The sequence below is a fragment of the Tilletiaria anomala genome (genome assembly GCF_000711695.1).
Source record: "Tilletiaria anomala UBC 951 chromosome Unknown K437scaffold_41, whole genome shotgun sequence".
Classification (NCBI taxonomy): domain Eukaryota; kingdom Fungi; phylum Basidiomycota; class Exobasidiomycetes; order Georgefischeriales; family Tilletiariaceae; genus Tilletiaria; species Tilletiaria anomala.
In genome coordinates, this window is record NW_013546981.1 from 101,406 (window position 1) to 116,499 (window position 15,094).

The 15,094-nt window shown below is 57.2% G+C and overlaps 5 protein-coding genes across 5 annotated transcripts; 2 read left to right on the forward strand and 3 right to left on the reverse strand.

Annotated features, from left to right (window-relative positions):
- Positions 1–344: 344 nt before the first annotated feature.
- K437DRAFT_268395 (uncharacterized protein) lies at positions 345–3,130 on the forward strand (the record flags this gene model as incomplete). The annotated part of the gene is made up of 2 exons (XM_013387799.1): positions 345–810; positions 897–3,130. The coding sequence occupies 2 exons, from the start codon at positions 345–347 to the stop codon at positions 3,128–3,130; spliced, it is 2,700 nt and encodes an 899-aa protein (XP_013243253.1).
- A 28-nt stretch (positions 3,131–3,158) lies between these two features.
- K437DRAFT_247070 (Peroxin-3-domain-containing protein) lies at positions 3,159–6,142 on the reverse strand. Its single transcript, XM_013387800.1, has 5 exons — positions 5,560–6,142; positions 4,735–5,464; positions 3,860–4,656; positions 3,402–3,789; positions 3,159–3,329 (listed from the first exon to the last, which is right to left on the reverse strand). Exons 1-5 carry the CDS (start codon positions 5,724–5,726, stop codon positions 3,261–3,263), a joined length of 2,151 nt encoding a protein of 716 aa, XP_013243254.1. The 5' UTR covers positions 5,727–6,142; the 3' UTR covers positions 3,159–3,260.
- Positions 6,143–6,436: 294 nt separating this feature from the next.
- K437DRAFT_256543 (thiamine diphosphate-binding protein) lies at positions 6,437–8,972 on the reverse strand. Its single transcript, XM_013387801.1, has 5 exons — positions 8,857–8,972; positions 8,558–8,756; positions 8,366–8,485; positions 7,329–8,295; positions 6,437–7,223 (listed from the first exon to the last, which is right to left on the reverse strand). Exons 2-5 carry the CDS (start codon positions 8,742–8,744, stop codon positions 6,551–6,553), a joined length of 1,947 nt encoding a protein of 648 aa, XP_013243255.1. The 5' UTR covers positions 8,745–8,756; positions 8,857–8,972; the 3' UTR covers positions 6,437–6,550.
- Positions 8,973–10,575: 1,603 nt separating this feature from the next.
- On the reverse strand, positions 10,576–13,190 carry K437DRAFT_256545 (putative SSB2-heat shock protein of HSP70 family, cytosolic). The gene is made up of 3 exons (XM_013387802.1): positions 13,047–13,190; positions 12,364–12,819; positions 10,576–12,045 (listed from the first exon to the last, which is right to left on the reverse strand). The coding sequence occupies exons 1-3, from the start codon at positions 13,111–13,113 to the stop codon at positions 10,703–10,705; spliced, it is 1,866 nt and encodes a 621-aa protein (XP_013243256.1). The 5' UTR covers positions 13,114–13,190; the 3' UTR covers positions 10,576–10,702.
- Positions 13,191–14,110: 920 nt separating this feature from the next.
- On the forward strand, positions 14,111–15,077 carry K437DRAFT_224191 (ribosomal protein S2; the record flags this gene model as incomplete). The annotated part of the gene is made up of 2 exons (XM_013387803.1): positions 14,111–14,195; positions 14,281–15,077. The coding sequence occupies 2 exons, from the start codon at positions 14,111–14,113 to the stop codon at positions 15,075–15,077; spliced, it is 882 nt and encodes a 293-aa protein (XP_013243257.1).
- Positions 15,078–15,094: the final 17 nt, after the last annotated feature.

The following is a 15,094-nucleotide window of genomic DNA, read 5'->3' on the forward strand; positions in this document are numbered from 1 at the left end:
TTTGGTCGTGGGCGCGGTCGGTCGTAAGGCAACACAGGCGTGGTGCTCTGAAGCTCATATTTATTTTTGTGATGAATCCGGCGAATAGAATGTAATAGGATCTGTCACAGCAAAGCAGCCAGACTCGTCGCCTCTGGGCCGCACTACTGCAAATGTTCGGAGTGCCATCATCATCGATAATACCAGCGGCCGGCCGGGCCGGCAAGTAACAACGGTATAGACCCGCTCTTTTGATCTTGGTCATTGTGAGGGGGAGATTTTCGCTCACTTCTCCTCGTCTACAGGCGAAGAGTCGGGGACGGTATTGTGCAGGTTGTCGTCAGCCGACCTTCCCCAGCTCAGCCATGTCCAGCGACCATGGCCTCAACTCGCCGGCGCGCGCCTCGGCCGATGTCTTCGATCAACAACGCAGCAACGTCGGCCTCACATCGCCAGTGGCAGCAGCAGATCAGCATTACACTCCCGGGATAGACAACTCCTTTGACTCTTACTCCCATCACACAGTCGGATCATCCTCCCTCCTGCGGCCAAACTTTCTGGCTACCAGAGCGCGCAGTCGATCCACACGCGGTCTCGACGGGCTACGCGACGGCGTCGAGTCCTCGGCCGCAACGCTATCGTCTGACGAATCAGCGCATGAATACCAAGGTGACGAGCGCCTCCAGCAGAGCACCGCCGAGCCGACAGGAGCGTCGAAGCGAGGCAGCAGCTCACTGAATTCGAAAGGCAAGCGACTCGGCATCATACCTGATCAGCTCTTGCCCGAATCGCTTTTCCAGCAGAGTAAAGGACGTCGTCGTGCGACAACGGGTGAGTCTCGCTGAGCTAAAACGGAAGGGTGGACTTTGGCTGAAATGAAACCCGAAATTTGCGTCTGATCGCGTTCCCTCCTCTAGGTCTACGCAGCCCGTCTTCGCCATCTACGCCCTCCTCCTCTGCGACGGCCCGACCCAGTCTCTTCTCTAGCACCGGCCTACGCTCCTTTCTCAGTCATCTGTCGAGTCCGGCGGCGGAAGTCAAGACGCCAGGCGCAAGGGAGGTCTCCCACATCAACGAACCTACTGCTGGACAGGCGCAAGCTAAGACGCGTTCGCCTGCGTCTTGCGTATGCGCAGAAGGCAACAGGGCCGACACGCCGACCTCGACGCAGATAACCACCACGACAGGGATTTACATTGGTAGCGCCATCTGCAGCATGGGTTCTTTCGCTGCTGGCCCTTCCTTGTATCCGATGGATGGCACGCTGCAACTGGGGACACCGTCGCCGAAACAGGCGCTTGTTCTCGCCAGCGACGCCGACGATGATGACGATGAGCATGACAGCGCAGATGCCGTCAGTGTTGAGAAAGCGATCGACGACGAGGGGTACGAGCCGGCGCAGGCGCGCAAATGGGTGCGGTGCGGAAAACAGAGTTTCCAACATGCCTGGGGCATTGCACACACCACAGCGGACACTGAGACCACCAAGGACCAGCAGCAGTCACAGCAGACCAACGCGTGGCGCAGCTGGATGGGGTCTACATATGCGGCGCCACCTGCACCGCAGCGATCCTGGTCCGGGACGACAGCCACATCGCCCAGCACGGTGGCCTCCCCGCTGTTCGACCACGCCAGCAGCACCGTCTCGCTGCTCAGCTGCACCTGCTCGCCGCCAACGCGACCCGAGTCAGTCGCGAGCAGCATCATCGAAATGGGCACGCCCAAGGCGGCCGCTGTATCGTACATGCGCGAGAACAGCCGCTTCAGCCTGCCCGCGTCGCCGCCGCCGGACAGCGCGGTGTTCTACGCGCAGCAGCCCAGCAGCGGATCGGTCGAGAGCGCGCCGATGCCGGCGCTGATCTCGATCAACCACTCGTCATGGCGCTTGCGTACGCCGATGCTTCGCCCGCATCTGCCGGCGCTCCTGCGTCTTGCGGCCATCTTCGTCGTCTGCACCAGCCTGGTTATCGCGGCGCTGACGACGCTGCCGCTCAAGATGCCGACGCACGGACTCTCCGAGCTGAGCATGGTCGAGATCCGCGACATGGCGTTCTCGCTTAAAGACTACGCGCAGAGCAGCGGCGGCGCAGGCTGGCACACCTGGCTCGTGCTCATATTCTTCTTCACGTGGAAGCAGGCGTTCACCGTGCCGGGAAGCTTGATCATGAACGTCGTACTCGGAGCGCTGTACGGCACGTACCGCGCAACGTGGTACACATCGCTCTTTACCGGCTTTGGCGGCATCCTGTGCTATCTGCTCGCCCGGCCGCTCGGGCCGTTGATTGAGAGCTTTCCCGGCCTCAGCAAGCCGCTGACTGCCATGCGCCGAGCACTTTCGCGATCAGGCAATGACTCACCTGCCACTTGCCCAAACAAGCAACCCTCCCACTCCTCTTCCTCTGCAGACGCCAACATCTGGTCTTACCTGCTGCTGCTCCGCCTCGTCCCGATCGTCCCCTGGGGCGCGATGAACATCTGCTGCGGTGTGCTGCGCGTGCCGCTCTGGCCGTACTTTGGCACGCTCGCCTTCGGCTCCGTGCCATGGAACTTTGTCACTTGCCAAGTCGGCGACATTTTGCAGGAGATCGTCGCGACCCTGCCGCAGGTCGCTGGCGACGGTAGCGCTTCAGGAGAGGGCAACGCAAATACCAGCAGCAGCGCACATGCCGACGCCTCTGGTTTAACAGTCATCCTGGCCAAGATCTGGAGTAGGGAGATGATGGTTAAACTGTTCTTGCTCTCCGTCGTCAGCGTGCTGCCCATACTTCTCAGCAGGTGGTTACGACGAAAAGGCCAGCAGGCGGCAGAGGAAGCGACGGCAGACGAGGCGCAGACGCCACTGCTCCACGATCCCGAAGCTGCTCGGGCCGCATCTTCGCCATGGCTTGAGATGCAACTACAAGCCAACATGGGGCTCACTGGGGCACACGCCCTATCGCCTGATTATGAGCACCGTCATGACTTCTCAATGGCCGACAAGGCCAACTTTGCGCCGTCTCACTCGCGCCCAGCGTCCGACACGTCGTTCGAATCGTCGGATCGACCGTATGAGCGAGCGGGGGACCATGACTATGTACCTGTACGAGTGGGCTCACTCAATACCAGTAAGGAGCGCACTGCCGCAAGTCTCCCACCAAATTTGTACGCGTAATCGTTAATGACATACCGCAACACTGCATGCACCCTACAATGACATGAACGTTTTTATCGATGCAGCCTGCTCTTTTTGTGCTCTATGAAATCAAAGAACGCGCTGCAGTGCTGTCCAAGTCCCGGCACATTCATGGCTTTGACCACGCAGAGTAAATTACAGCCGACAGCGCCCGGAGCTCCTTGATCTCGGCTAATGCCTACACATTCATTGGAGACGGGTCAGTCAGTGAATTTCTAAAACATTGGAGGCACTAGTTGCAACTACTCACTTCGACATACTCGTTCGGCACGCCATGAATCGCGAGCTGACTCTGCTTGGCGACAGTTGGGAACAGAGCTGCGAGACGGACCTTGTGACCAAGTTCACCGTCCTCATTGAGCTCCTGGAAGCGTGCGCCTTCCTGCACGATCTCATCCACGACGCCGAAAGCAGGCTTCAGCGCGTCCTCAAACACTGCAAAGGCCTTGTCGAGAGACAGCCGCAGGACCAAGCGGAAATCGCGCGAGTCGATAAAATCTTTCGTCTCATCGAGCAGGCTGCGAAGCTGCGCGTCCGATGCAATCGTAGACACTGGCGTCTTAGGCGGAATCGCGCCTGCCTCTACGAGCACGTACAGTTCCTCTTCTAGGCTGGTGGGGAAGAGCGCTTCGAGGAAGCTGATGAATACCATGAGCTGCGTCAGCCATGCACCAACGGGTAACGGCAACCATCCTCTTTGAGACTTACTTTAAGCGCTTTGCAAGTAGCCGTTTGGAGCCACGAGTAGTTCCAGAAACCTCGCTGACGGCGGAAGACCTGGGGTCACCCCCCTTTTCGGGATGCGATCCAGACGAAGTTGCGCACTGCTGCTCTTCGCCCAGCACCTCGTACTCGATCTTCCGTCGAGCAGACGAGAGAAGCTGGTGAAACTCTGTCCAGCTCAGCTGCGTCTTGAGTCCTACGTTGCCGAACGTCTCTTCGACAGCCACGCGCACGCGCTGCGCGACAAGATTCCACCCGCGGTGCAGAAACCACCAGCTGAAGGTCAGGTAGATGCGCTCCGTCTCGTGGCTTAACCCCTCACCGATCTCCCGCGCCTCGCCTCCCTCTTTGCAGTTGGCAGACAATGTCTGTCGACTGCGCAAGCCCTCCTGCGCGAAGCTGTGGTCGACCGAAAATCCATCAAAACAGCCAGCTTCGTTGACATCGATGCGATGATCCGGCGGGGCCGGCTTGGCCAGCGACGAGACGGATGCGAGGTAGGCATAGCGTCCGATCAGATTAAGCTGGATGTGGGTTTGCAGAGCGAGCAGGACGATCGAATAGATAGAGGTGAGCGTGCGTGCGAATGCGACAACTTTTAGCTCGTTCCAGAGCGCCAATTTCGCCTTCTTTTCCGCGAGAATCTGCTCCTCTGTCAGCGGTGCAGGCTCGGTGGGCTCGGATACACCGGCAGGTGATTCGCACGCTTGGCGTGCACCGTTCTCGGTAACTGCTGCACCCGCAGGCAGACGCGTATCCGCTCGAACCGGCGGTGGAAGAGGCTGAGGGTGACGCGGCCCGACGGAGGTGAGAAAATCAGCCACTTTGCCATTACAAAGAAAAATTCCGACGTTTCTTACCTCGCCAATCCTGTCCAGCGCCGTTGCGGAGGTGGCTATAGCCGAGACTTGCTCAGAGGGCTGCGTGTCCGCAGGGGCAACATGGTCTACTGCTGGCACTGATGCCTCCGCATTGTCAGTTTTCTCTGGCTCGGTAGGTGCACCTGGCGTTGTGGAGTCAGTCGACACGGGTGCCGTCTCTTCGGCACTCTGCACCTTGTCGCTCGCTGCTGGCGCCGCCGGTTCTGCCTTGGTTGCATGCGCAACGTGCGTGGCCCCTGCCACAGACATGACGCGCGACACGAAAGGCGGAGCATGGGGATCAAGAGGTCTCGCCGCTGCGTATTGCGAGGCACCTGCTCGGCTGTCGTCTGCCTTTTCTTCTTGCTTCTCCTTCTGCTCGATGTCTACCTCACCAGACGACTCGCTCAGATCATATGGCTTTGAATCAGCTTCTACAGCAGATGCACTGCCATTTACTTGTTCGTCTGATCCTCCCGTCGGCTCCGTAGTTGTCTGAGCCCCTCCTGTTTCTGGCTGCTGCTGCGCTTCTGCTTGCGGAGGACCAGAAACTAATGTGTTTTCTGCACCAATGCGTGGAACTGAAGCTGGAAATGGTCGAGACTTTTGCAGCTGGCTGGTCAGATCCTCCACGTTCATGCTCTCGAATAGTTGGTCACCAAGTGTCGGTAGAAGCGCAAGCACTGTGAACGTGCAGTCTTCCTGGTTCTGAGCAAAACGTCTCCGCAGGCTGCGCGAGTCATCGTAGGGGGGACAGGTAAGTGATGAGAAATTATTTCACATGGTGAAGATTCCATGTTGTACGTCCGGCAAAGATGTGCTCACTTTTCCTTGTCCCGACGCTCTTCGACCATCTTGATCTGCACCTGCCGTAGCTTGTCGAGCGCATATTTTCCCGCAAGATAGCAGCCCCCTGCGATTCCCCCTATGACAAGGAACGGCTTACGCCGCTTGAACAAGAAGCTGCGCGTTGACTCGAGCACGGCCGACATTTTGCTATCCTTTCGCTAGCGGACCGTCTAGTTTTGAGGTCCAGGTTCAGATCTGTTGCATCCAGCTTTCAAGTCTACTGCGCAAGCTGCTCCCTCTGCTAGAGGTTCGCCAGCATGTGCTTGTACTTGATCTTTGCGTTCCCCCTGGTAGATAATCTTGCAAGTACCCATGCAAGGTCAGCGACGGTAAAAATGTGTGGATCGTGGAGGAAAGGTCTCCGGAAAGGCCTGTCAGACACGAACACACTCTGAAAGCTAGCTCTCTGTGCTTTCAGACTGGGGAACGAGTCCTTTTGAAACTGGCTGAGAGACTGCCCCACTGACGGAGTCTCACTTCTGCATCGCGGGACCGCGAAGGAGATTCGCCCCTGTCTTCTAGTCTCTGCCTTCGACTTAATGCTTGAGGTAGTCTGATGCTTGATGGGGTATGCACAGAACCAGGTGCGCATCATGCCGTGTCACTTTTTCGACCTGGGGTTAGGCTGTGGGCCAGGAGGGGTGCGAAAGGGCGGAATGCAATACAACACACCGCGTCTGACCTTTGTAGCCGGCGTGCCGGTCAAGTCCAGTCATCATCACATTCCGGTTTCTGCGAACCTAGCCATACCATCAGATATCAGTCTCCAGGGACTGCCACAAAGGGACACAGCATCAGGCGGATGATAGAAATGGAAAAGGAAAAGCAAGACGCAGCGAGGACACAGCCTAAGTGGAAGAAAAACTCGATGACGAAGTCGAAGAATCTATGAGTACAATACAAGGATGTGCGAATGTATTTGATCGCGGGGGCGGAGCAGCGTTCGTCTTGCGCACATCGGTTTCCCTCAAGCAGCAAGCTCCTTGATCTTAGCAGCAATGTGGTCAGGCGAGAGACCCTGGTATGGGATTTGCTCGAAGAGACCACCGCAGCCCTCCTTGGAGACGCCCATCGTGGCGAACTTGGGCGTGAAGCCGCGCTGCAGGAGCCACGTGCCGAACTTAGATCCGAGGCCGGTCTTCTCGTTGAGCGACTCGACGACGATGACAAAGCCAGTCTGGCCGATCTCTTTAAGCACATCCTCGTCGACAATGTTGAGCGTCGACTTGTTGACAAGGCCCACATCGAGGCCCTGCTTCCGCAGCGTGTCGATCGCCGACGCAGAGCGGTAGAGCATGTCGCCAAAGCTGACGACATAGCCCTTGGTGCCCTTGCGGATGATGTCGTCCTTGCCCGGGGTGAAGGTGTATCCCTCGCCGTAGAAGGGCTCCTGGGTACCCTCCTTAAGCACCCAGGGGACCTTGGAACGGGTCGAAAAGACGAATCGGAGACCTTCGTCGTAGAGGACCTTGTTGATGCATGCGGTCATCTGTGTCGGGTCAGCCGGGAAGTAGAGGCGGGTGGTGAAACTGTCCTCCAGACCATTGTCCGCGAAGAAGGTGTTGACACCGAAATGGCAGGTGTTGTCGGCCATCTCGTCAACACCGGAGTGCGAGAAGTGGCATAGAACGTTGGCAAAGCTGGTGAATTGAGTCAAAGTGGGTCGCGATCCACGTCAGCGCTTGCACATCACATCACATCACATCGGAACGAGACCGGACTTGGTGACGGCGATGGCTACTCACTTCAGACGGGCCATGGTGATCTCCGAAACGCACATCTCGAGGAAGGCGCTGAAGGTGGAGAAAATACCAGTCCGGTACTCGCCCTTCTTGAGGAACGAGCCAAAACCGGCGGCGGCGGCAAAGTTGCCGCGCTCGCAGATGCCACTGCCGACAAAGACTTCGGGGTGCTTCTGGTGAATCACCTTCAGGCCGGTTGAGCCCTCGAGGTCCGAGTCGATGCACAGCACCTTCTTGGCGTTCTCCTCCTTGGAGCTCTTGTCGAGGACGGCGGCGACAGCCTCGCCAAAGACCACACGGTTCGCGCCGCGGTCCTTAGTGCAACCGATGAACTCGTACGTGTCCTTGGTGGGCTTGATGGACTGCAGGACAGCGACGGCATCGTTGTGGCCCTTGGAGGTGAGGTACTTGATAGCCTTGTCGACGGGGATGACGTCGTGGCCGTGGTTGGAACCCTCAAGGCCCTCGATGCCCGGGCACATCTTGCGCTTGATAATGACGGCGACGGGGCCAGTCTCGTTGAGCGCCGAGATCATGGCAGGGTACAGGCTGTCGAGGTTCTCGCCATCGGCGTGAATGACCTTGAGCCCATGGCCCTCGAGGGTGCGACCGACATCGAAGCCCTTAAAGTACTCGGACGGGTGGCCGGCAATAGTCACGTCGTTGTCATCAATGAACAGCTTGACGTTAAGGTTCTGAGCGACGGCCAGACGGGCAGCCTCGGCGTCGTCACCCTCCTGCTGAGATCCGTCGGAGCCCAACATGAGAGTAATCTTGTCCTTGTTGCCAAACGCAACACCGTTGACCATGGGCCACACGTGACCGAGACGGCCCGAGCTGAACTTGACACCGGCAGTCAGGCCGAGCTCCGGGTGACCGGGAAGCTTAGAGTTGGCCGCACGGTAGTAGAGAAGGTCGTGTGCTGGTAGGCTGCCCTCGAGGACAGAGAGCAGGTACTGGGTGGCAACGCCTGCAAGCAAAGAAGATGAGAATCGATGAGAATCGCCGGACCATTCGAAAGAAAGCATGCTTGTACGCACGGTGGCCTGACTCGTCGTACAGGACTTGAACGAACTTGTCGCCATCGGCACCTGCGAAGAGGGAAAGCAGGATAGCTACCTCTGGGACAGTGTCGTACGGACCCCCAGTGTGGCCAGACACTAAAATAATTTGCTGATCAGCATGAATGCTCGTCTTCGCGCGCCATGCCCTACTCGCTAAGCTCTACTCACCACCCCTGGCGGCACCGCTAGCAGTGAAGAAGACGATGGCATCACGGAGCAAGTTGATGTTGTTCTGCAAGCTCTCCTTCTGCTCGGCGCTCAGACTCTTGTCCTGGAGCGACAGCGGGACCGGCTTGTACTTGTCAAGCGGGACCGGGAACTTCTTGAAGTCATAATCCTTAAGTTGGAAACCCATCTTGAATTTCTACTGTTCCCAAGAGAAGAAGACGAGCGAAGGGAAGGCCAAGGGGCGTGAGAACGTGTTACCTGATGCGAATCCCACATGTGAGCGAAGGAACGAGGCTCACATAGATTGGGGTGGGTATTGGATCGCGGGAGAGTGTATGCTGCTGCGACGTTGACGTACAATGCGAATGAGCAAGCACAGCACAGTGTACGGACCAGAAGAGAATGCTCGGGATCGAGGAGGAAGATGTTGCGAGATGAGAAGAAAGAAGGGAATGGGATGGGGATGAGTGAATTGCTGGCGGCTGGGCAATGACGAGAACGGGAGAATGGCGTTGCGGTTTGTGCTGGCCCGATCGCCCACAAGCCTGCCACGGGCCACGAGCCAGGAAGAAGGCCGGGTTGTGTTGAACTCGATTCTCCCATTTTTTCCGCGCGCTGGCCACAGGCAACTGTGCGTTGTGCCCACCAAACTTGCCGAATTCATGATTCAACCCTCGACTCCCCCATCCAAAAGGCCGCCTTCCCGGTCTAGTGACGTCTTTTCGGCTGGATTTCGAGTGCGGTCTCATTCCGCCCTTGCGCGCTGACACCAGAGACAACAGGAGCGAGAAGACTATTCATTTATTTGGTACACTTAGGTGGAGAGCGCGTAGGGGACACGGTGCCACATACTGAAGAAGCAGCAGGGAGCAAGTGTCTGGGGTGCCATGGCCTGTCACACTGGGGCAGTTGGCGCTCCATGCCTAGCGTCCCAGCTCGACGGAACGGAAATCAGCGAAAAGAGCCTCTTACTCAACAAAACGCCCGCTCCCACATCGCTGCACTCCCCCTTCGCTATAATCCGTCTCATCTCGGCACGTGTCCCATCCGCATGTCAGTGCGTCAGCAACACAAAGACAGCAAAAAGGTCCATCCAACTCGGAGATCTTATAGTGTTCGCTGCCACTTTCCAATGCACGACACTTCCAAAACGACGCCCCTCTCCACCAAAGTACCATAGTTGTAAAGCTCTCACCGAAACTGACTAGCAACGCCTGCCGCAGCTATGTGGTCTGGTCTGGTCGAAACGCGAGCCTGTGAAGACATTTTTAATAGTTCGGTAGCGTGCCTGTCAGCTTGCTCTGTGTGCTGAGGACCGTCGCGCAGAGAGGGCACAGCGTAGGTTGCCTGTGATGTTGGCCGTCTGAATGCTTCGCTTGAAGGTCGTATCCACTCTCCAGACATTGACCAACTAATTGGAATGCTTCATGATAACAGGCGGGTTCGAACCTTCCCGTGACGGAAGAAACCGCATGGCTTCAAGCCTTCAACGTCAACTGCGATAGTTTGTCGTATGCAGCAGGTGCGCTTGAGCTCAACAGGGGCATAGCAGTCCTTCTTGTCACCATCGAAGTGTATGAAAGTTGACTGCCTGTGCAAGAAAAAAGTGCTTGTCGTTTCCAAGTGATCAAGAAGCATTTGACATGCACATGCCGTGCATCCTTCACGCTAACTCGCAAGGACGCCACCACGTTAATCGGAGCCAGCGGGTGCTTGTGACTCCACAACTATTCATTGACCCTTGTAGTCGACCGTAAGAAAGGTAGCGTGCGTTGTGTGCTAAAAAGGTCCAGCGGGATCGGGCCGAGTCAACTGTATGGCGTTTGCATCTGGCAACCGCGGTGACAAAGTGTTACAGATGTGCCCGCTTGGCGGGAGTGAAGATCTTAAAACTTTCGTCGTGCTGTACGCAGGGGGGCCGTAGCCTATGGTACACTCTCATGAGCAGATCAGCACGAAACCCTCTGCAATGGAAGAGACATTTTAAAAGAGAAATCATGCGGCAAACAGACCTAAAATAAGGTGGGCACATGCACTGTGTAATTTTGCGTGAGGTACGAGTACAAATGACAGGCGAGAGAGGCTGGGGCAGCGCCCAGGGAGGTGCAAGCGGCAGGTGAAGAGTTCCAGAATGGATTGAAAAATTTACCTGCTGCCGGCCATAGCCTTCTGCACGGACCGCTTGAGGCGCAGCGAGGCGCGACGGAAGTCGTCCGCCTTGGCGTCGTCGAGCTCGAGAACCTCGAGGGCTTTCGCGAGCTCCTGCTCGACCTGGATCTTCTGCGCGCGCTTGAAGTTGGCGTTCGGGCTGCTGACGGTGCCCTCGACCTGGTGGACGTACGCTTCGAGGTCGTTCTTGGCGTCGTGGCGCGCCTGGAATTCCTTGTCGGAAGCCTTGAAGTTCTCTGAGTCCTTGATCATCTGCTCGATCTCCGTGCTGGACAGCCTGCCGACCGAGTTGGTGATGGTGATGTTCGCCTTGCGACCGGACGTCTTCTCTTGCGCGGTGACCTTGAGCAAACCGTTGGCGTCGACCTCAAAAGTGGTGAGCAGCTCAACCGTGCCTCGTGGCGCGGGCGGGATACCAGTGAGCTCGAACTCGCCGAGCAAGCGGTTGTCCTTGCACTGCGTGCGCTCTCCCTCGTAGACGGGGAAGGTGACCTGGGTCTGGTTGTCCTCAACGGTGGTGAAGACACGAGTCTTGTTGGTGGGGATGGGGGTGTTCCTGGGGACAACGACACCAAAGACATCGCCTTGCATGGCAACACCGAGCGAGAGCGGGGCAACGTCGAGCAAGAGCAGGTCCTGAGTCTTGTCAGAGGTCTGGTTGGTCAGGACAGCAGCCTGAACGGCAGCACCGTATGCGACAGCCTCATCAGGGTTGATCGACTTGTTCAACTGGCGGCCACCGAAGAACTCTGAGACGAGCGACTGGATCTTGGGGATACGGGTGGAGCCACCGACGAGGACAATGTCGTCGACCTTCTCGGAAGACATCTTGGCGTCCTTGAGGACCTTGGCGACCGGGTCGATAGTGCTCTTGAAAGCGGCTGCGTTGATCTCCTCGAAACGGGCACGGGTGATTTGGAACGAAGCGTCCACACCCTGGAACAGCGAGTCAACCTCGACGGTGGTCTGAGTGACGCTAGAAAGGGTCCTCTTCGCACGCTCGCAGGCGCTGCGGAGACGACGGGTGGCACGGGGGTCGCCTGAGATGTCCAGCTTGTGCTTGCGCTCGAACTCCTTCTTGAAGTGATCAAGCAACGAGTTGTCGAAGTCCTCACCACCCAAGTGCGTGTCACCAGCGGTCGCCTTGACGGCGAAGACACCGCCGGTGATGTTGAGAAGCGAGACATCGAAAGTGCCTCCGCCCAGGTCAAAGATCAGAACGTTCTTCTCGGTGGAAGACTTCGAGTCGAGACCGTAAGCAATGGCGGCCGCAGTGGGCTCGTTGATGATACGGAGGACGTCAAGACCGGCAATGGCACCTGTGATCCGAATAGCACGTTGGAGTGTCAGTCAGAAAAGGCGTTGTTGAATTGATGAAGGTAAATCTGGGCGACGATTATCTTGGCTGTAGATACGCTCATATAGCCGTTCTTAGAATATATATGCAATCCCCAACGCTCCGAAGAGCTCCGGTATTAGCATGGAATATATGAGTATAATCCTCGCGTTTTCCATCTTCCGACTTCCTGAATCCATACAGCATATCGCGCTGTTCTTTCTCGCCGTTGACCAACACTGGAAGTGTGCCCTCATTCCAACTTTGGGCACATTCCGAATACGAGCAAGAGACAACTCACCGGCGTCCTTGGTAGCAAGCCTCTGGGAGTCGTTGAAGTATGCCGGAACAGTGACGACTGCCTTCTTAACCTCCTTGCCAATCTTAGCCTCTGCAATCTCCTTCATCTTGGTCAGGACCATGCTGGAGATCTCTTGAGGGCTGAACTGCTTCTTCTCGCCAAGGTACTCGACCTCGATGAAAGGCGAGCCGTCCTTGTCGATGACGGTGAAAGGCCAGTGGGTCATGTCCTTCTTGACATCTGGGTCATCGAAACGGCGACCAATGAGACGCTTGGCGTCAAAGACAGTCTGCCTCGGGTTCATGGCGGCCTGGTTCTTGGCGGCATCGCCGATAAGACGCTCAGACTCCGTGAAGGCAACGTAAGAAGGTGTGGTGCGGTTTCCCTGGTCGTTGGCGATGATCTCCACACGCTCGTTGACCCACCAGCCAACGCATGAGTAGGTGGTACCCAGGTCTGCAAAAAATTGAACGGAAATAATGTCAGGGTGATGCACCCACAAAACCAACTAGACCGCTCTGCTTCGAAGCCATCCTATTAAGCCTGTTCCGTGTATCGGTCAGGCCCATTTTCTTCTCTGCACTCTGTCTCCTCGCAGCATTGCTCAATAGAGGCGTATCTCGACTGCCTGTCCTCCGTTTGCACTTCGAGCCATGCCGACAAGGACTTGGCCGGATACTCACCGATACCGATGGCGCCCTGGAAGACTTCATCGCCCGCAGTCTCGGCAGCTGGAATTTCAGACGACATGATTGCTGTTCAATTTGATGCACAGAGGCGTCGGGTGAGGGTGATGGGAGGAGAGATGATGGAGGAAGACACGCCTTATTGTGAGGGAGGGAAGGGAAAGACAAGGTCGGATGAACAAGAAGAACTTCTTCTGGTGGATGGGTGTTTCCAGTTGGAGAGTAGGGGGACACTGGCGCAGTGGCTGTACCACCACCTCCAACACTGCCCCTCCGCCCGCCAAAAATTTTCGTCGCTTGCACTTTTTCTTACCTTTGCGTGACCGCCTACCCGCAGCTGATGACCCATGTGCCAGTGTGCGTTCAGTTTCCAGCCAGGGGGACTCCCCTCAACCGCTTCCTTCCTGTCCCTGCGTCCAACAGCCACCAGCACGCAAGCAAGAACAGAAGGCACCGCTCACAGTGAGCATGCAACTCTGCGAGCGTAAGGTCAGTCGAGAGGGAGAGCTAACAGGTGAAGAACACGTCGTTGGCTGACCTGGGATAGCGCATGAGCACGGGGAACGGTTGCCTAGGATATCATGGCTAGCTCGATTGCAACCACTTCCAGGGTGATGCTGCCTACTGCTGCTGCTGCCGCACAAGGCACGGCGTCAGCAGCATGCACTTCCGTCCGACGAGGAGGTGCAGCGCATTTCGTCAGGAGGATTCACGCATTGCCCTCTCGGGCACAGCACGCTGGCTCTGCAACAACGGCGTCTCCCCAACGTCAAGATTCAGCGAGATTATCTTTGATGCTCTATCGATATGGTGGCTCGTCCGTTCGGCACATTACTTCCTCTTCATCAAGCCGGGTTGCGAAGGATGGCAAAGGCTACGCGGATGCAGCTCCGGGAACGACGCTGCAGCAAGATCAGCCTGAGCCCGGTACAGATCTTCCCGAATCTGAAGCCGACACAGCGGCTGGATTGAAGCGAACGTCCGAGCAAGGAGTATCGACTGTGCCCAATTCGGGAGGAGCAACGTTGACAGCATCAAGCGCAGCATCCAAAGACACCAGAATGGCAGCTTTGGAAACCGACATATTGGATGTGCAAGAAGAGGTAGACACAGAGCGAGAGCTTCGCCGGCTCCGGCGGACGATGGGTGAGTATCTCCTATGAGAACAGGTACCCTCGATCTATGGCTGCTCTCCTGACCTGCGTCCTCATGTTCCCTCTACTTTCTGCAGTGGACCAATTCCAGTCACTAGGATCAACACAGAACCGAGAAACGACTTTTCGGCCTCATCATGCGCGCATGAGCCCGAAGGCAGCGAGAGATCTTACTATCTCGCACCTGCTCGCCTCGAATGCGCATGTCGGCCATCACAAGTCGCAAACGACGCGCGCCTTCCAGCCTTTGCTCCTCGGTACGCGCAACAATATGTCCATCATCGATATTGAGAAGCACACACTTCCCGCTTTGAAGCGCTGCGCGCAGGTCGTGCGCAAGGTCCTCAGCGCTGACGGTGTTATCCTCTTCGTTGGCACGGGCAAAAACCAGACTGCATCCATCCTGCGCGCCTGCAAGCGATTAGGCCGCAACGCGTTCCACGTCACGATGGAGCGCTGGATCCCCGGCACGCTGACGAACGCACCTAAGCTGCTCGCGCCCGCAATTTACAAGTCGTTCGAAGATGCTGATGCCGATCTCTCCGGCGCGCCGGACACGACCAAGCTGGCATCACAGACTTTCCAGCCAGACTTGGTCGTCGTGCTCAACCCGCGGGAGAACGTGCACGCTGTGCGTGAGGCGACAGACCGCAACATCCCCACGATCGGCATCATCGACACCAACGTCGATCCGCGGCTTGTGACATACGCTATTCCAGGAAACGACGACAGTCTCCGTTTTGTCGACCTCGTCGTCGGCGTCATCGCTCGTGCCGGCCAGGAAGGCATCGCCGAGGGCGCCAGGCTCAGGGACGAGGCAGACAAGGCGAGGCGTAGCGATGAACGTGGGCGCAGGCGCTTGCTGCAGGCATAAGGGCAGAATGGCATGTA